Below are 20,794 nucleotides of genomic sequence, written 5' to 3' on the forward strand. Positions count from 1 at the left end.
GGATGAGATGCCTAATTAAAATAATAAAAAATTTAAGTGCTCATATAAAAAAACGTGAAAGTGTTGTTTTGCTCTTGATTTTGGTTTTAATTTTGATGATAAAAAATAATATTTTTTTATAATAGAGATATTTTGTTTTTGTTTTTATTATCTGAATCATTTTATAAATTGTTTAAGCTTCAAGTGAAAATCAATTTCAAACATTTTTACTCCAATGTCAAAACATATTTGAAGGGCACTCGAAGAATCAAGTTTTGATGTCATAAGATTCAATCAAATTTGTTTTTATCAAAATTGGTTTTAAAGCGTTAAGTAAGATTTTTAAAAGTTAAGGACAAATTGTTGACTAATTCTAAGAAATAATTGACCGTTTTTATTTTTACTGTCGATCGGCTTTCATAGCTTTTCGACTGATTAAAAAATGACTCTTAGGTAACTGCGATCAATAATCATCACATAAAAATCGATCAACTATTTTTTAACATGTCGACCGCTTTTCAAATTTATACATTAACCTATTGACCAATTCTTAAAATGAGTCAACCGTTTTTTTCCAGACTTCTCTAACAACTAGTTTTGAAGTTCATTAAATGCTCTTAATTACCATCAATGGCCAAATTTTTCAAATGACTCGTCAAATTCTATAAATACAGATTTGGTAGAGCATTGAAGAGGGTTAGAGAATTAATTGCAAGTATTCAAGTGTTCAACCCTCTCAAGTGCTCAATTGTTTCAAAATTTTCTCATTTAAAACTTTATTCTTCAATTGTATTTATTGCTTCAAGTCTTATATCATTTTTGAGAGAATTTGTAACTGAGAGATTTATCTCTCATATCATTTTTTATTATAATCATTTTGTATTTTCCTAACAAGAGTGTTAGAGGGTCTACTTTAATAATAAGAGGTTGTATATTCTAATTTGGGGGAATAAAGAGTCTACTTGTGATTAAGTAAGAGGATTTAGTGAAGTTTTTAAAATTTTTAGTGTCGTTTAAAGTAATGGATTAGGTCATTTGGCTAAACCACTCAAAAATTGATTATGTCTTCTTTACTCTTATTTTTATTGTACCTTTCTTGTCAAGTATTTTTATTAATTAACATCATTTGCATTAGATCCTTACTTTGAGGTAGAAAATTTTCAAACTAAACCAAAATTTTTAATCACTTAAGTCACCGCCCTCTTGTATGTGTGATGCTATTGCTAGAGAATTCTATCAAAAAAATCCAAGGTAAAAATATAAGTTTCGCCATAAAAAAATTCTTACTTAGTTGGTTTGGTAAAATTTTTAGTATATATTAATTTATTTTTTATTCAAAATAACACCTTAGATGTATCATTTTAAATGCTTAATATTTTTTAGTTCAAATTCAATTTGGATTTGAATCCCTTGGATAAGATATGTTGAAATTAACACATAAATATCCCCACCCAAATGCATCTTTGACATTAAATTTTAAGTTTAGACCCCTCTTCTTCTCTGTTCGTCTGAGAGAGATGGTTTTGTTTGGTTGAAATGGGCTTGTACTCAAGATCAAGAACAATAACTTGGTTTAAAATCACATCTATTTAGATGACATTTAAAATCTTTTATTTTTTATATCCAAATTTATTTATTTCTTTTTGAAATGTCAACTTCTAAATGACTAGCTTTGAGTACATGCCTAACCCAGCTATTTCGTGGCAAAGATCATGCAATCAATGTGTGTGAGATTATTCCACAAGAGCATATTATTGCACAAACATACTGCCATTATTCACACTGATATGCTCATACCATCTGACTTCAAAGAAGCTCACAAAACAAAAACCAACCCCCCAAAAGAAGTGATAATAAATAAAGAGAAACCTAATAAAACAAAAACATGTCCCGACATTAATGACTCATCTAATCTGCAGGGGACCCATTCCCATCCATCTTCAACCAACTCTCATGAGCAGCAGCTCCAGTTCCTCACCATCTCAGCTTCTCTGGGAAGTACTGCATCAAATCAACAAGCATCATTCAGTTAATCAATAAAACGAACCATAAATACTTTGGATATGTCATTTTGGATCATTTTTGCATCATTGTTCTATTAAAAAGAAAGGATGTAGAGCTGACCTACCTTTTTAATGAGGGAGAGATAGTATGGTTTCACTCTTTCTACATCAATTCTAACTTTGCTCTTGCTGTAGAGGTCATACTTGCTGAAATAAAGAGAAAAATACCCAAAAGAAAAAGAGTGATTACCTGTTTGTTAAGCGCTAACAAAACTAAGTGGTAATACTTGAACAAAAAAAGGAAAATGAAGAGTCTTACTTGAAGATTTGGAGCCACTTCAAATTCTCAGTGTCTTCCTCATTCATCAAATGCTTGTATGCTCCTGACCTATGCAAGGCTGCATGAAAACGAAGCAACTCTTGTATCAAAAATCAACTCAACCTTCATGTTAATTTGGTTAGATTTTTTCTCATCTTTTCTGTTTTCACATACCATAAAATGAGTGGTATCTGATGATGAACAGAGCTGCTGAGGGTAAAGTCGTTTTGTTCTCTTTAGCCACCTACAGGAATGAGACCCACAAAGATCAGATTTCAATGTTTTCTTTTTCATGCATATGTTCGGAAATTCTAGCTTCAAACACAGCTCTTGTTGTAGGAAAAGGCTTGGAAGAAGTACCAAATACATGTAGTCATCATGCCCCCATGACATCATGACATTGTTGAGCCCACAACCCTCGAAATAAATCCCATATTTGGTGTTGTAAGCAGGATTGTTGTAGTCTGCATTTTCCTTGAAATACTGCACCACCACCACCACCAAGGCCAAAATGTGCCAAACAGTGAGAGAGAAATCTAAAATGGAGAAATAAATTCAGTTTTTCAACTCCAATCGTGAGGCAGAAACTAGGAAGAAGACGCACCTTGTGATGGACAATTGATTCATCAAATGCACATCCAAGCGGATAGGTATCACCTGAGATATTGATTGTGGGTAAGTGGCTAAGGAAAATGGGAAGAATCACTGAACGAAGGGTGGATGATTGATCAAAGATTCACAGCTTAATTAGATATGGCATGGCACATGACATACCTACAACAGCCCATTGAGGAAGCTCCCCAAAGCTGGGATGAAGAAGAACCTTTCCAAGATCTGCAAAATCAATGATCACCCCACTTCAAATAAAGGCCTAAATATGGCATCTGACCCAATAAATTCAATCCCATGTTGTGGATTGGGCTGGGCCTGGGCCATGAATAAGGTTCAACATGTGACCCCATTAACATTTTAACACAAAACTTGATAATGCAAAAAACAACAGTTTTGTTGATGATGATGGTGACAGTTTTCAGAGTAAAATTAGTGTGAGAACAATTAGGGCACATACCATGAATGAGGCCAGTCAAGTGCAGCCAATCTTCATTGGGATAATCTCTTCTGATGGCTTCAGCTGTCTGCAACAAGTGCTCAATCTGGGGTTCATCTAAGTCTGGATCACTCTCATCAACCACATCATTAAGCAGCTCACAGCATTCCCATATGCTCATCTCCACCTTGTCCAATTTCCCATAATTTTCTCTCATCCTCTTCACCTGCATCCAATTAAATTAAACCCAACCCAACCCAACAAATTAATCAGTTAGAAAGAAAAAGAAAAAGAAAACGAAAAAGGTGGTGTTTGGTCAAAATGAAAATTTCTAGGACAGATAGATAGATAGATAGATAGATAGATAGATAGATCTGCTTACAAAGTCCACTGATTGGCTAATGTGATTGATGCGGTAGAAATTCTCCACACCTTCTTGCCTTGCACTTTCCGCATCATAATCCCTGTTTTTCCCATCTTCATGTTAGATCAATTTTATTTTATTTTTTTTAAGATTTTTATTTTACATATAAAAGAACATATAAGGGCTGGGCCACTTATGGGCCTCACTGTATTTGGGCCTGGTTCAGGAGTCCATCGTCAAAGTTCCATTACCGGCTCTGGGTTTGGGTTTGGGGATTAGAGAGAAACATCATTATACATCCTTTTCATTAGCTTTCCGTTCAGCCAAACAGTCCTTAGCGCTTAATCCTTTTCGTATGTTCAACTTATTAACATTTTTATTTAACGATTTTGATGAGGAGAGTGGTAACCTAAAGCCGTGGCCGAATGAGTTGTTCTCCGGCACCAGAAAACTGCCTTCCGGCAGAGTAAAACCGCCGTCCAACACCAACTCCTTTTCGTTGTTTTGGATCTTCTCCTCCGCCTCAATGCCTGGATTTAAAATTAAACTCAATAAATAAATAAATAAAACGATCCAAAATTCCAAAAATATAAAAGAAAATAAATACAACTTCACAGTCCAACAAATTTTCAAAAAACAAAACCCAGATCTGTTCACCGACGAACGAACATCGAGCAGATCTCCGGCAGTTCGCGATCAAAAAAATCAGAAAAAAAGGGAAGAAAACGCCATAATCCTCAGAAACACCGAGAAAAATTAAATCACCGAAAACCAGGCGAAAAAAAAAAACAAGGAAATTACCAAAGTGATCAGGCTGATCAATGATGATCGTCATGTCGAAGACGAAGAAGAAGAGGGCGAATTCGAATCGGAGAAAAATAAAAGCAGTAAAAAGGAACGTAGTACTGGTAGAGCAGTTGATGCATTGATGGGTTTGGTAAAAGATCCGTATTTATAATAGCCGGCGAGTCCTTCCCTGAGAATTTGGAGCCTCCGAGTCCTTCCCTGAAAATCTAAAACTTTCTATCCCCTCTTTTTCAATTTCATTTATTCATTATATTTGCAAGTGGGTTTGACATACACGCATATATAGATACATACATACATGCATGCATACGTGCGGATCTCTATCTCTCTCTATGTACGTATAATATATAGATATATGTATATACGTACAGAGCCATGCAAGTTGGCAGCGATTATTAGGCGAAAAGTACTCTCGCTGCTGCCAACTTACTTCTCTCTCTAGATTTTTTATTTTCTCTCTCTATATCTATATCTGCAATCTGTATGTATGTAAATCGGCTTGGATATTTATGAGGGGGTGGGGCCCACGTCCTCATCAGGGATGAGTCAGCATCGATCGGGAGGTCACATCTGATCGTGGGAATGGACGGTCCGGAATGAAGACCAGGGGTTGAGTGGGGCTCACTGACGTGGAGTCTAGTCAAGGACCGTGACTTTCCTTCTCTTCCTTCCATTACTTTGGGCACTCTCTTGGACGCACTTGCCACTCCTCTCCTCCCCCGATTTTATTCCATTATTTTAAATTATTTTTCTAGTTTTTTTCTCAGTAAACTATTTTTAATTTAAAAAAATATTTATTTTGCATAATTTGTCGATTTATGATAAGAGCCCCCATATAGTTGAAACCATCTAAATCGATCCCCAAATCTAAATTCAAATAACTTTACATAGTTCAAATTTATTTATTTTTAAAAAATAATAATCAATCCGACTCTCAATTAAAAAATGCATAGACCTACTTGACACTCCCTTTAGAAAACATAAATAATAACATTAATGACAATTGAAGTTTAACTCAACTAATACACGCAAGCCTCTCACATGTCAGGTAACGCCCCAACCCAAGACAGTATATAAGGTACTATAATATTTACACGGACATTAAGAAAAAATCCTATATACTACAATAAGGATTGTAACCTGAAATGTTGGGACTTCCATAAAATAAACATTCACACACACAATTTATCAAGACAGCAAGAAAAGTAAACTTCATTCCTATGTTGCATGGAAACAGAAACGGGAAACGCGGAAACGGAAACGCGAAAACGGTATTTTTCAAAAAAGTTAAGAAACGAAAACGCGGGGTAAACTGTAATTTTAAAAAATATAGGGGTGTATGTGAAATTAATATATAATTTATATACTATAAATAATATTAAGTTATAATTTTGCAAACCTAAAAATACTATAAATAATGTAATTTACAAGATTACCCTAGAGTATTACCTGCAACTTGCTGTCAATGGCCGTTTCGATTTTGCAAACCCTAGACCCACGCCACTTCTTCCGTCTGCCCCCGTCGTCGACTCGCCGCCTCTCTTGCCATCGACGTGTCTGTTGCCCTCGTCGTCGATCTCGCCTCTCTCACAGTCGATCTCTGCCATCGTTGCTGCCTCTCTTAGTCGCCATCGACGAGTCTCTTGCCCTTGTTAGAACAGGTAGGTTCTATGGCACACACCAAGAGGGGGGGTGAATTGGTGATTTTAAAAACTTGATTTAAAACTTTGAAATCCTTTTGATGGAAAATTCGATGCAAGTGGGGATTATTGAATTGCTTGAAATAATAAATGAAATAAAACCACAAGCACAAGAGAAGAACACAAATGATTTATAGTGGTTCGGCTTAACCCAAGCCTAATCCACTACCTTAGCTCCTCACTAAGGATTTTTCAAACCATCCACTAAAACCCCCTACTTAAACCAAGTAGGTCCTCTAGTCCGAAACTAGGAATTACAACCTCCCACTCAAATGGGCCCTCTAGCTACACAAGTTAGGAAAATAACAACGATACAAATGAAAGAGAGAAGCTAAGAGTTAACACTCTTAGTCACAAGTTCTCTCACAATGAAAACTAGGCTTAAGAATAGATTTACAATGATAGAACGAAGCCTTGCATAGAAAAATATAAAATTGAAAGCACAGAAAACACTGTAAGCTCAAATAAAATGATTTCCAAATTCTAGATCATCTCGTTTCCGTCCATTAGCCTTCTCTTGATCATCTATGACATGTATATATAAGTGTCCCACGAAGTTGAAGAGAAATATAGCCGTTTGGAGCCGTTGGGATTTGAAAAAATAGCCGTTGGAACTTCCTGCAAAAAGAAATAGTCGACAGAAGAAATATATAGTTGACTATTTTTATAACTAAAGCAAGAAATAGTCGACAGACAAAACGAATAGTCGACTATTTTATAACACAAAATTTAAATAGTCGACAGACACATTCCAATAGTCGACAGATGCTGAGATATGAAGAAATTTTTGAAACTTATGAACAAAAATAGTCGACAGATCAAAAGGCATAGTCGACTATTTTTACTCGATAGTCGACAGATGCTAAAATAGTCGACAGATGCTTAAATAGTCGACAGAACATCAAAAATAGTCGACTATTTTGAAGCATAGTCAACAGAATGAACCTGATAGTCGACTATTCTTTAGAAAAACTTGAATTTTCAATACATCCTTATTCGATTCTTTTAAAACCTCATTTTGATTATCTTGAAAGCAAGTTGAGATTATCAAAAGTATATTTTGAAACAAATCACTCTCAACAAGCAAGTTTTTCAAATCACTCTCAACCATACTCAATATTTCTTCTATAAGTTTTCATATCTTGCTTCAAAGCTTATATACTAAAAATTCATTTTCTCATTCATATAATCCACATAGTAGAAATTGATTTTCATATAAACATTTATCAAAAACCATTCATATAGACATTTATCAAAACCATTTCATTTCCAAGAGATATCAAAATACCAAGAGATAGTTTTCTAAAATGAACACACTTTAAAAAACATGTTCTAGTTGGTCTTTTGCCTTAGAATTGTTTTGACCAACGATTTTAAGGAGATTCTTTTTAGATCTTAAAACTTGTTTATGCTAATCTCCAACTAATATAAAAGATCATAAATCTTTTTGGTTTTCATTTTAACAATGCACTTGAAATTTATTTTGTTGAAAACCACCACCTTGATTCATGACTTAGGGATTTAATAACATATGTTTTTCATCATCAAAACTAAGCACAAGGGTAGAACATCAATCTCCCCCTTTTTGAGGATGACAAAACTTAAAATCAATTTCACAAATCTCTCCCCCTTTTTGTCATAAATCAAAAAGGCAATACTTAAAAAAAATAATAGAAACCTCCTTAAACCAAAAGATAATATCTCTCCCCCTTTTTTAACGTTCCCCCAACGATAGTTTGAAAAACTTCATTTTGAAATAAAAACATTTCAAACGATTTCACAAATCTTAAAATAGATAATCTCCCCCTTAAACCAAAATCTTTTCAATAGAAAGGAATTGGAGATAAACAGAATCAAGTAAAGATAGTTTTCAAAACTAGAGATAGCTCCCCCTTAAGATGACATTGTTAATATCAAACACATATAATTTTTCAGCATGTGTCATATATATAAAAAAAACATTTTTCATGAGATGCCAAAAAAAATTTTCATACCATATTGCAAACTCATGATCATATCAGAGCCAATCTATATCTTTCAAAGTAATCACTCATATTTAAACAATCAAAGCACTAGATCAAATGCATAGCCATTCATCATATAAGAGGCATATACATTAAATGATCAATATAGGAGTGAAATAAATCATTTCGAGCAAATAGAAAGACTCTCTTTGAAAAAGACTCCCCCTTAAACTTATATGGGAGGTTTTAAGATATAAAGACATTTTTCATATAAAAATAGAATAGTAATTTGTCTCAATTCAAATGATTTTCACAAGAGTAAAATATAACAATGATCATAAATTTGAGGAATGAACCACATGCACTCACATATATATTCAAAGAATAAGTGGTCATCCAAAAACATAAATCCAAACAAGTTATGGCAAATTTAATGCAAGACATATTAAGGATAGGCTTTAAGAACATACATTTGTCTTTTGATAATATTAGCCATACTTGTAATCACATAGGATCATTACATATAGATAACTTCAAGAAGCAAGATGATCCTTTAGCAAATAAAGCATGATTTTATACTCAAGTATTCATTTGTCACACAAAGATAATCAAGCTATTTCATACAAGAAAAATAGCATTATAAATGATTCAAGACATGAATACTATATGCCATCAAGAATATATCATTTATCAATTTTTTTGAGATCTAAGAAATTGACGGCAAAGCCTTTTGATTTAACCAATGATAGATTTGAGAGACATGAAGGATCGAAACTTCTTTAGATAAAATCACTTGAACTCAAGGATTGATGGGGATTTATCTAGAGTTTGATTTCCAATAGATTTGGACATGATACCATTTGATATTTTCTTTTTCAGCAAGATTCCTTGAATTTTTGCTAGGGCTATAGCATTTGTATTGGCACATTTGATTTGGAATATTGTGGGGTCTTATGCCATAGTCTTGATGTTCCATCCATAGGATTTGAGCAACTACATGTTCACCTTTAGTGAAAGATAATTGAATGGAAATTCACTTCCTTCTAAACAAAGACACTAGGAAATTTCTCATAACTTGACATGGATCACTAGTGTTCTTTTTAGCTATTTTGCCTCCAAAATGGGATTTCTTAGGATTGGATTAAAGTCTAGCACATAGGCAAACACTAAACATGATGTTCGTCCTAGTAGCTATCAAATGTAGTAAAAGTCCAATCATATTTCTATATAGCTCAATTTCCACCATTTGGCATTTCTCATAATTGTCTAGGCTTGATGTACAATTCTTTTGAGATGCAGCTTTTCAAAAATATTAAATTTCTTAAGAAGATATAATGTTTGCTTAGACATAAGGATCCCTTCATCTTCTTTATATTATACTTATCTCAAGTTCCCTTTGCATTAGATTGACAAATTGATTCCATAGGGATTTTGTTTGAGGTTTCAAATAAAATGTTATCTACATAGATTATTTGTAGATTCATAAGATGCCCTTGATATAAGGTTTATAATAATGTTATATCTATTTGACCTCTTTTAGATTCTTCCTCTAGAATAAACTTGCTAGGACTTTCATGTCATGACTTAGGGGCTTGTTTTCAACAATATAGTGCCTTGGAGAGTTTGAGCACATAATTCTCATATTGAGGATTCTTAAGATTGGGAATTTGTTCCACATACACTTCCTCATTTATAACCACTTAAAAATACTCTTGACATTCTCTTGATGAGCTTAAAGGATTTGTGGCATGCTAATGCCAACAACATTCTTATGGATTCTAGACTTGCTACGGGAGCCTAGGTTTCATCATGATCTTTTCCTTTTTCTTGACTATACCCTTAAGCTACTAATCTAGCTCTATTCCTCTTTTATCCATTTTGATTCTAAACAATCATTTGGTTCATATGGTTGGGTGATCTTTAGGTCTTGGAACCAATCGCATACACCACTTCTTTCAAATTTATTTAGCCCTTCTTACATAGCCATAAACCAATTTTCATCATTCAAGGCTTTCTTAATGCTTTTTGGCTTTCTTGAGATATAAAGACATCATATTAACACTTATTTCTAATGAGAAGATCTTGTTTTAATTTTTCTAGAAACATTTTCTATGATCTCATTATCTTGCACACATTTTCTCTTAGAAATGATGATTTTCTCTTTTTATGAGCTACATTTTCTTCATTAAGCAATTAAGCTTATTATCATTTGATAGATTTGATTCTAATGATCTAATGAGAATTTTTCAAATCTTTATCCTAATTCTTTATCACCACTTTCCTTGAGTTTTGGAACTTCAACCCTCACATAATTAACTGTAACTAGAATAGATTCTTCTATTTTTAGAGTCATATTATTAAATACTCTATATGCTTTACTTTGAGTAGAATATCTTAAGAAAATTCTTTCATCAAATCTTTTCTAAAGAGTTTTTACCATTGTTAAGAATAAAACATGTACTGCAAAAAACATGAAAATATGGAATATTTGGTTTATAACTCATAGGGGTTTTCTTTAAGATAGGCTTTATAAAAATCCCATTCAACATGTAGCATGAGGTGTTAATGGCTTAGACTAAAAAGGAATTTTGTCACATAGCACAATTCTAGCCATTTTTTGTAAAGATCTATTTTTCTTTTCAACTACCTCATTTTGTTCTAGCACTAGAAAATTATGACCAATACCATTTTCATCACAATAGTGCTTGAATTGTTCATTTCAAAAAATCGCCATGTTCACTTTCTGATTTTTGAAATACACATACTTTTATCTTTTGAAAATATTTCAAATGGGCTAAATGTTTCACTCTTAGATATATGAAATATTATTAAGTGAACCTAGAGTAATCATTCATAATAACTAGCACATATTATTTTTCACCTAAGTTTAGAGTTCTCATAGGACCACAAATATCTAAATGAAGTAAACTTACAGGCCTAAGGGTTGAACCCTCATTTTTAAGCATAAACTTATTTATTTGCTTTTCATTCATGCACCACAAATGTGGTTTCTTTCATATTTGTTCATAGGCAATCTCTCAACAAAATCACGTTGGATAGATAGTCAACAACATTCATGCTCACATGACCTAGTCTTTTATGACATAGCCAAGTTTTGAAGGCTTAAATGATATACTTATTTGTTAGCCTTTCATGGATGCCTCACAAATATTTTTCATATTTAAGCTTTAGGCAATTTCTCAACAAGATCATGTTTGGATAGATTATAGAAGCATATTCATATTTGCATGACTTAGTCTATTATGCCATAGATAAATATTTGAGATATGGATTATACTGGGCATTTCTCTTATACTAGACAAGAATAAGTCTATGCACAAATTCTATCCTATTTTCTATGATCTTTATTTTATTTGTGACAAGATATTTTCACATGAATTATCATTAAAGCATACTTCAAATCTTTATCACATAATTGACTTATGCTAGCTAGGTTATGCATAGGAGCATTTATCAAGAAAGTATTTCTAGCATATATCAACAAACTTCGTTCTTCCCTCACTCAATGCACATATCAAAACATAATAGAGTGCAAGCATATCATTCATTTTTATCAAGAACTAATAAGCATAGGGAGTTAAGGGATAGAAGCATACCACCAAGATTTTGATTAATAAAATCTTTCTTACACTTGGTTGGCAAAATGAGGAGTGATCTTCTTGTCCACTTCCTCCTTCCTTCATGCTTGATCCATCCATAAAGATTTCTCTTTAAAGTTCATTTGGATGTCAAGCAACCTACATAAACACTATCCACAAGCTTTTGGTGCCCAAACCACCTTGGGTTCACCCATGTTAGCATAGAGCTCCTCCTTAGGAACCCAAACTTGTTTTAGCTTATGTGGATGTTTTGCTATGAAACCTTTATGTTCAAAATGATACCAAAGACTAGGATGTGTAGCAAAGGGTTTTCGTTTGAAATTCATTTTCCTTTTATCCTTATGCACATTCCTCTTAAAATGATCATTTTTAGGTTTCAAAACATACTTGGATCCTTGGGGTTTAATATTGGAAACAGTAGACACCTTAGTTCCCTTAGGAATCCATTTCAAATTAGGACCACTAGTTGATTTCCTTTTAAAAGGACAACAAAATGCAATGTGGCCTTTCTTGCAACAATAAAAACATTTAATATCATGAGAGGTGTGTGAAGGTGAGCTTTTGACATTAGCTCTTTGACTAATAAAATTTTGAACACCTATTTCATGATCACAAGAATTTGAAATCTCCTCTTTTAAAATGGATTTCTCATTTAATGCACTGTTCGAGGATTTCAATTCAAATTCTTCCAAAAATTTTTCCTTTAAAAATTCTTTATTGGAAGTAATCAAATATTCATTCTTAGATTTTAAAACTTCCAATTCTTTTGTCAGTAAATCTAATTTCTTTTTAACAGTTTTATTTTTCAAACATAGATTTTCAAAATTTTCATATAAATCATTCAAAGCATTCAATAACTCTCCATTTGAAAAATCATTCTCACTATCATCAACATAAGCATACGAAGAACTAGACTCATGATCATTTTCAATATCATTACAATCATTAAAATTGACAGTAGAAGTAGAGGTTACCTCCTCTTCTTCATTTACCATGAGGCACGTGTTTGAGCTTTCTTCACTAGAGGTATGGGAACTTTCTTTCTCCTCTATTTGTTGATGATTCAATAAATTTTTAACCTGTAAATTTTCATCAACATGCTCACAAGTCAACAGAATGAACCTGATAGTCGACTATTCTTTAGAAAAACTTGAATTTTCAATACATCCTTATTCGATTCTTTTAAAACCTCATTTTGATTATCTTGAAAGCAAGTTGAGATTATCAAAAGTATATTTTGAAACAAATCACTCTCAACAAGCAAGTTTTTCAAATCACTCTCAACCATACTCAATATTTCTTCTATAAGTTTTCATATCTTGCTTCAAAGCTTATATACTAAAAATTCATTTTCTCATTCATATAATCCACATAGTAGAAATTGATTTTCATATAAACATTTATCAAAAACCATTCATATAGACATTTATCAAAACCATTTCATTTCCAAGAGATATCAAAATACCAAGAGATAGTTTTCTAAAATGAACACACTTTAAAAAACATGTTCTAGTTGGTCTTTTGCCTTAGAATTGTTTTGACCAACGATTTTAAGGAGATTCTTTTTAGATCTTAAAACTTGTTTATGCTAATCTCCAACTAATATAAAAGATCATAAATCTTTTTGGTTTTCATTTTAACAATGCACTTGAAATTTATTTTGTTGAAAACCACCACCTTGATTCATGACTTAGGGATTTAATAACATATGTTTTTCATCATCAAAACTAAGCACAAGGGTAGAACATCAGCCCTCACCCTCGTCTTCGTCTCGCTTCTCTCACAGTCGAAGCATCTCTGCCACCGTCGTTCGCCTCTCTCGCCATTGACAAGTCTCTTGCCCTCACCATCGCGTTCGATCTCGCCTCTCTCACAGTCGAAGTGTTTCTACCATCGTCGCTCGCCTCTCACCCTCGTTGCCGCCCACCGTCGTACACTATTTCTCGCCTCGATCGTTGCTGCACACTCCATATCTGGCCTCGCCGCCAACCGCCGCCGCCTCGCCTCTCGGTGACCATTGTCTTCCTCCTGCAGGTGAGCGACCATGGTCGCTGGAAACACGTTTCAAGTGTGAAACGCGTTTCCCACATTTTGTGTAAATTGCGAAACGGCCCCCAAAACATTTCGCAATTTACAGAAACGTTTTGAAGGCCGTTTCAGGCCGTCTTCGCGTTTTCGAAACAGGAAACGGTTCGGAAACGCCGAAACGGCACCTCCGAGCCGTTTTCGTGCTTCATAGCTTCATTCTCTATGAGACAAAATATTGTCAAAGTTAGAGTACAAATCTTGTAACATACTACAATATCATAAGAGATGCTAAAACAAGATAACTACACTCGCACCGCCTCCAGGCCTTATCCCTTTGAGTCCGAGCCTGACAGATCTGGAACATTTGAATATTCTAGGGGTATGAACACTCGGGTTAGATCCTTAAATCTAAGTGAGAGTTAAAACTAACTTCATGCGTGCAAATGCAAAATGCAGAGATGCATGCTCTAGGTGGATGTGACGCTAGGGTGTTGCAATCACCCCTGCCAACCTTATCATGTAACACGGCCTAACAACACGGCCAAGTGAAGACTCCCTTCACCCATGATATTCACAACTAGTCACAAGCCACACGTAGTGATGTATGAATAAATGGAAAGAAACATGCGTATCAAATGAAATAAACATGATATGCACTTGCAATCACCTCCAATATGCTCAAGGATATGCTCAACATGTAAGAAATACAGTTTTAGAAACCACTCACCTTCGGGCTCACCTAAAAACGCTAATTTCACCCAAACCAAAGCTGTTTTCTATCAAATTATGACATTTCATAAGTCCGGTGACAAATATTTCTATATGGAATGGTAGAGATTGAATATATGAGAACTAATACAAAATTTGAAGGAAAAATAGGGCTGGACACGCCCTCACGCGCCCCTAGAAGAGGCCTCACGCACTGCCACGCGCAGCCTCTTCTGGCGCGTGAATCTCACGCGCCTGCCCTTTGCCTCGGTCAGATTCTGCCTTCTCCACCGTTTAGGCCATAACTCGGCCATTTTAACTCCGATTCGACCCCCATTTTTTCATATACCTTCCTCTTTCAGTGCTATACAAGATTATAAAAAATTTTGGAACTTACCTCAAGATTTCGAAGACATTTTGCCCAGTTTACTAGGCTGGCTCGAAAACTCGTCAAAGCCTTCTACCTCCTTGATCTCTGGGAGCGCTTCGCCTCTTTTTCTCGAGAACTTTCTCTCCAAAAATCCCTCTTCCTCACCCTTTTGAAATGACAAAATCTCTCCCCCAATAACCTATTTATAGAAGTGCTTGGCTAACCACATTTTGCCATGTGTCACCTTAATTATTACTTATGATGACTCCTTTAACTTTTGCTACAAGTTTCATCCAAGTGTTACCCTTAGAGCAAGGCTAAATCAGGATATGCCACATGTCACTCCAAGATGAAGCCATTTAACTTGGGATTTGTGCCTCATGATGATCCCACCAAGTGTTCCAATCTTAGGGTGCCAAGTGTCCCATACTTGGAGATTAAGTAAAGGTTAGGTGTTTTATTCAAACTTTACCATCATTACTTAGATTTGAAATTCATTCACATGCCACTTGTCATCACCTAATTAGCTTCCTTGATCTTGAGATTAACACCCTAATTATTACTTTCAATCCTACGATGCCATGTGTCCCGAGTACCTTTAAAAATTTGGAAAAGTATTTCATTTATTAAATGGCAATAACTTACAAAATTTTTGGGTATTACATGTCATCTTCTATCTCGATATTTTATTTAGGTTTAGCTCAATTTGAGTAAATGAGTCTTCTCCAAAACTGAGTGCGAACCAATCCTAGTCAATATTGAATTATCTAATTCAATTAGGATTATTTCCTAAAATTAAAAATTAAACATGCGATTGTGGATTTCTTCTTATAAATTAGTAATTTATAATAATTTCAATAAACTCTTAGGGATAAAACTTAATTATTTAAATTTGTTTAGTATAATTATCAAGCATTGTCTATAAAACAAAATTAACTCTAAACTGAGAATTATATCTATGTTAATATAAAATAGAAGACTTTGTCTTTTGAGATAAACATTCTCAAGTGTAAGATTAAAACTGCGTTCTTTTTATTTTTTAATTTTCAGTTTTGAATTTTGAATTCATTTTTAGTTTTCTATTTTATTAATTTATTTTTAAAAAATAAAAAACATTTTTTCTTTGTCATTTTGAAAAACTATTTTTCAAAACAAAAAATTAGAAAACGAGTTCTTTTTGAAATTTTGAAAATAATTTTTTAATAATATTTTATTCAATAAATTTGATTATTTAATAAATTAAAAATATTTAATGTTAATATATCATTAAAAATTATATACATTTTAAAGTTAATAAATTTTGTAATAATTTTTCCCATTACAATAATAAAATATGAATAAATAAATGTATTTTGAGTTTAGAGTTTGTTTTGGATGAAAACATTTAAAATAACTTTTTGTTATTTTGAGTTTTCTTTATAATTTTTTTTTAAAAAAATGTAAAGAAAATGTGTTTTAATTATTTTAGAAAATCGAAAACTAAAAATGACTTAAAAATAGTAAAGAGAACGCAAACTAAGTTTCTTGCTTTATCCCCATCACTCCACAAGTGATATAGACATTAAAGTGACTTTTTTGACTAGCTTGAGATAATCTTACCATTTGTTTTTCCAATTTATCAAGTCTAGTGATCTAGTGTCAAAGTTTGTTATTATTTAACAGATTAATATATTAAGATAGTGTTTGTTAACAAGGATATATATTGAAAAAAGTGGGATATAAAAAATATTTCAGATAAAAATATCTCGCATGACTTCTTATATGAGATTTTTTAAATAAATTTATATCTCCTTCAAATAAATTTATTTTAACACTTACAGATAAGAAAAAATGATGCATATGTCCTCAAGAGTATTTTAAAAAAATTGATAAATATTTTGATAAAAATTTTAAAATATTTTTTAATTTTATTTTGATCATTCTATAACTTAACTTGAAAAGTATTTTAATCTTATTTTAATATAATCTTGTGTTACTCATTTTAACAAATATTATCTATATTTTTAGTAATAGATTAGTAATCATATGAATGTATCACCAAACATATATATGAACCTTTAATTTCATTATGTAAGTTTTAGTTTGTCTAATAACTTTATGTATATTTATATATTTTTAAAGGTAGAGAGATTCATAGTTAAACAAATTTTATTCATAATAAATATATATATATATATATATGAAAAGAGGGGCTGGTTGGATGTACGGGAATTGCTAAGTCCACGCCGGTTTGAACAGTTCCACGCTCGATCACGAGATACTACCGCTCACGGTGATTTTTTTTTTTTTTTTTTCCTGGAGGGGGGCGCTGTGGAACCCACGTGTTACATTGACCGCCTAATATCTTTACACGTGTTAGACTTACGCTCATCTGAGAAATTATTGCGTGCGGCGGCGGCCTTTGGTGTGGAGTCGTCGGCCACAAAATCCGGAGCCACGTCATAGGACAGAAAGGGAAACAGTCAATCGTACTTGCTTGTACCACCTGACTTTCATGTCCGCACCTAATCAGATCTTGACACCTGGCACTGCACACTCCCCGCGAAAATATACTAAAATCGCACAATTCTTATCCAGAGAAAGAACAATACTCGGTAGTATTTATTTCAAGAGCCCGTTCCCACCATGTGGGTGTGGCGGCCGGCGGTGGCGGTTGGGTGGTGTGAGGGCAGTTGTCAGATCAAATCAAATCTACTGCGTACCACGCAAGCGTTTCTACGGCTCACCGGCAGCCCGTCCTCATCTTCCCTTGTCGCCATCCAAACAACACGTGTCTACGACAAACAACACGTGTCAACTCCTTCACTAAAAACATTAATTAAACTACCTAAATTAAGCTAACTTTTATTAAAATGGATAGGATAAAATTTTATTAAAATAAGATTAAAATATTTTTTAAATTAAGATATAAAATGATGAAAATAAGATTTAAAATTATTTTAATATTTTTATCAAACTATTTGTTAAAATTTTTAAAATATATTGGAGGACATATATATTATTATTTTTTTTATCTATAAAGTTTAATATATATTTATTTGAAAGGGAGAAAAATAAGTATATCTAAAAAATATCAAATCAGAAATTACATTATTTCTATTTTAAGAGTCGTCAGATAAGTTTAACAAATTTATTAGAAATGATAAAAATTTAAAATAGGTTAGATAAAATTTTATCAAAATAAATAGAAATATTTTTCGGATAAAGATATAAAATGATTAAGATAAGATTTTTTTTATCAAATTATTTGTTAAAATTTTTGAAATATATTGAAAGACATATTTATCATTTTTTATTATTTAAAAATTTAAAATATATTTATCTAGAGAGATGAGAAATAAATATATCAAGAAAATTCTAAATAAATTTAACAAACATATTAAAAATAATAAAAATTTATAATACTTTTCATATCTTATATTTTCTGAACTATATCTTAGTTAATAAACACTAAATAAATAAAAAAACTAATTAAATTAATCTAATCCTACCACAATCTTTCCTCCCATCCACCTTAATTACCACAATTTCATATATTTAATTTATCTTATTTTAAAGAAATACTTATAGCTCTATTTTTTTAATAAAAAATTCAATAATTTTAATATCATATTTAATCTCCTCAATCTTTTCTCTTTTTTTGTTTCTTATTTTCAAAAAACTCAACAATAATATTATATATTTTTTATTATTTTCAATATCATAATAAATATTTAATCGATGAAGGCAAGGGTCCTTAATCTTAGGGTGACACATGCAACAAGGTGTCACTTGTCACCAACGTTGTAGCTGTCCGAGGAATGGCCATGAAATAGTACATCGGATACGCAGACACGGGCGGATCCATGCATGGCCAGCTCACAATTAAAAATAATTTTTTAATATAAAAGTTTAATTTTTTAATGTAAGAAATAATAAAATTTTTTTTCATAATTCAGTCAAAAAAAATTTCAATCCACTCCAAAATTTATGATGTATAATTTTATATCTCAAAATAAAATTTTAGCTTCCCGTACATAAATTTCTAAATTCGCCATGCCCAGACAGACATCACGTTTCGAAAAAAATTTCATAGAAATCAGGCTTAGATCGGATCATATAAGTGTTAATTTTTTTAAAATGGGTAAAGGAATGAAGCGGTATCCCATTCTTTCTATTTATTTTTAAAAAATATCCAACACTAACTCAATCATAAGAATATATTTTAAAAAAATAAATATTTTAAACACTATTCTCTCAATATTTCAGTTATTAATTTTGAGTTTTGAATTTATTTTTATTTTTAGTATTTATTTTAAAATTATTAAAAATACGTTCTTTTTGTCCGTAACGTTTTTCGCGTTTTAAAATTTTGGAACTTATTTGTGATGAAAACATGCAAAACGATTTTTGGTTATTTTGAGTTTTTTTTAATTTTTAAAAATATAAAAATAAACATGTTTTCACTATTTAAAAAAATTAAAAAATAAAAACATTTTGAAAACAACAAAGATAAGAGCACCTTAGGGGTTGTTCTCTTTATTCTTCAGTTTTAATTTTAAATTCATTTTTAATTCTTTGTGTCTGTTTTGAAATTATTGAAAATGCATTTTTTTTGTCTGTAATGTTTTTTCCGTTTCAAAAATTATGAGCGTGTATGAGATCAAAATAACTAAAATAACTTTTTTTTTTTTGTTTTAATTTTTTTTATTTTTAAAAATATGAAAATAAATATATTTTTATTATCTTAAAAACTAAAAACACTTTGATAATAACAAGGAAAACATTACCATAGTCCCACGAGGAATAACTCGAATAATAAAGGAGTGGTCGTGATATGTCGATATTATTTTTGTGAGTAAGTTCAAAATTTGACCTCTCCAAGACATATCTTATAATTTATTTTTTTTAACAAAATTAAGAGATTGAGCGTTAGGGTTTCACAAGAAAGATCATCCCAAAAAGCATCGCCTTCGTGTTTAAAATCTTAATATCATTAATTAATGTTATATGTATTTCCCGCATCACCCCGCATGGGCCAGACTCGGTCCGATAGACCGGCCCAATCACCCAAGGCCAAGAAGGCCCGGACGACCTCGTCAAGGAAGGTCCAGCCTCCACCAAAGATCCGGAACTCGTAAAGAGAGCATATGGCGAGCTCCCGGTAATCCCCCAACGAGCTCGGAGCAATCGACTAACGAGCTCCTGAAATATCCTCCAGATCGCTGGACCATCCAGGTCGCTCGCCTAAAACCTCCAGCTCGCATGAGCGGCAAAGCTACTGAGAAGTCAGAGGTAGGGTCCGATCACTTTATCTGTAACAGCCCATGCCCCTCGTAATGAGGATCCCACTCCAGGTCTTGCGAAGGCGGTAAGAACTATTTGTCCCCCATTATACAAACACTGTATTTTTATATATTATCTAGATTGTAAAAGCCCCTCAAGATAAATGGAAATCAAAGAGACCATGAGGGGCAAGGGAGGAGGATAAGAAAAATATAATCAGATACCGCCACTCTGGGAGAATGAGGAGATGGCGGCCGTGGACTAGGCATCGTTCTGGCCGAACCACGTAAAAGATTCTAGTGTACACGCTTGGAACGTCGGGGGAAGGGTTTTCTTCTTTCCTTCTCGGTATTTTTGGATTGACTCACCGCGGCCCAAAACGAATCACGGTCGGCCGAAATCAAACGTCGACAATTAATATAAAAAATTAATTTAAATAAGATAAAATGGTAATGGAGAGGTGGGGATGGGTGTGGCTCATAAAAATCAACAAAAGCATCGGATAGGGACCATAAAAATGATATATTTATTAGTTAATGGTAATATATATAGTAGGTTGGGCTGTCGGTGGTGTCTTATGATATTAATAAAAATGACGGCCGGCACAAGTTGTCTCGGG

At 32.8% G+C, this 20,794-nt stretch overlaps 1 protein-coding gene and 1 long non-coding RNA gene across 2 annotated transcripts; both read right to left on the minus strand.

The window, feature by feature from the left end:
• Nucleotides 1-1,705: 1,705 nt before the first annotated feature.
• LOC127793764 (inositol oxygenase 1-like) lies at nucleotides 1,706-4,766 on the minus strand. The gene is made up of 11 exons (XM_052324472.1): nucleotides 4,515-4,766; nucleotides 4,123-4,243; nucleotides 3,732-3,813; nucleotides 3,371-3,575; nucleotides 3,076-3,135; nucleotides 2,906-2,958; nucleotides 2,662-2,784; nucleotides 2,476-2,545; nucleotides 2,302-2,380; nucleotides 2,108-2,189; nucleotides 1,706-1,980 (listed from the first exon to the last, which is right to left on the minus strand). The coding sequence occupies exons 1-11, from the start codon at nucleotides 4,546-4,548 to the stop codon at nucleotides 1,954-1,956; spliced, it is 936 nt and encodes a 311-aa protein (XP_052180432.1). The 5' UTR covers nucleotides 4,549-4,766; the 3' UTR covers nucleotides 1,706-1,953.
• Nucleotides 4,767-6,424: 1,658 nt separating this feature from the next.
• Nucleotides 6,425-15,067, minus strand: LOC127793765 (uncharacterized). Its single transcript, XR_008021488.1, has 4 exons — nucleotides 14,938-15,067; nucleotides 13,563-14,052; nucleotides 12,779-12,883; nucleotides 6,425-6,838 (listed from the first exon to the last, which is right to left on the minus strand). It is a non-coding gene; the product is annotated as an uncharacterized LOC127793765 (long non-coding RNA).
• Between the last annotated feature and the right edge of the window lie 5,727 nt (nucleotides 15,068-20,794).

This window comes from Diospyros lotus, chromosome 2 (genome assembly GCF_014633365.1).
Source record: "Diospyros lotus cultivar Yz01 chromosome 2, ASM1463336v1, whole genome shotgun sequence".
NCBI lineage: Eukaryota > Viridiplantae > Streptophyta > Magnoliopsida > Ericales > Ebenaceae > Diospyros > Diospyros lotus.

Bases quoted from the DNA above. Each gene is read 5' to 3' on its own strand.
- LOC127793764 (XM_052324472.1), bottom strand. From the start codon at position 4,548: ATGACGATCATCATTGATCAGCCTGATCACTTTG. The intron at 3,136-3,370 runs GTATGTGCCCTA...TTGATTTTGCAG, and splicing joins CTTGACTGGCCTCATTCATG to ATCTTGGAAAGGTTCTTCTT. The intron at 2,546-2,661 runs GTACTTCTTCCA...TCATTCCTGTAG, and splicing joins ATGATGACTACATGTATTTG to GTGGCTAAAGAGAACAAAAC.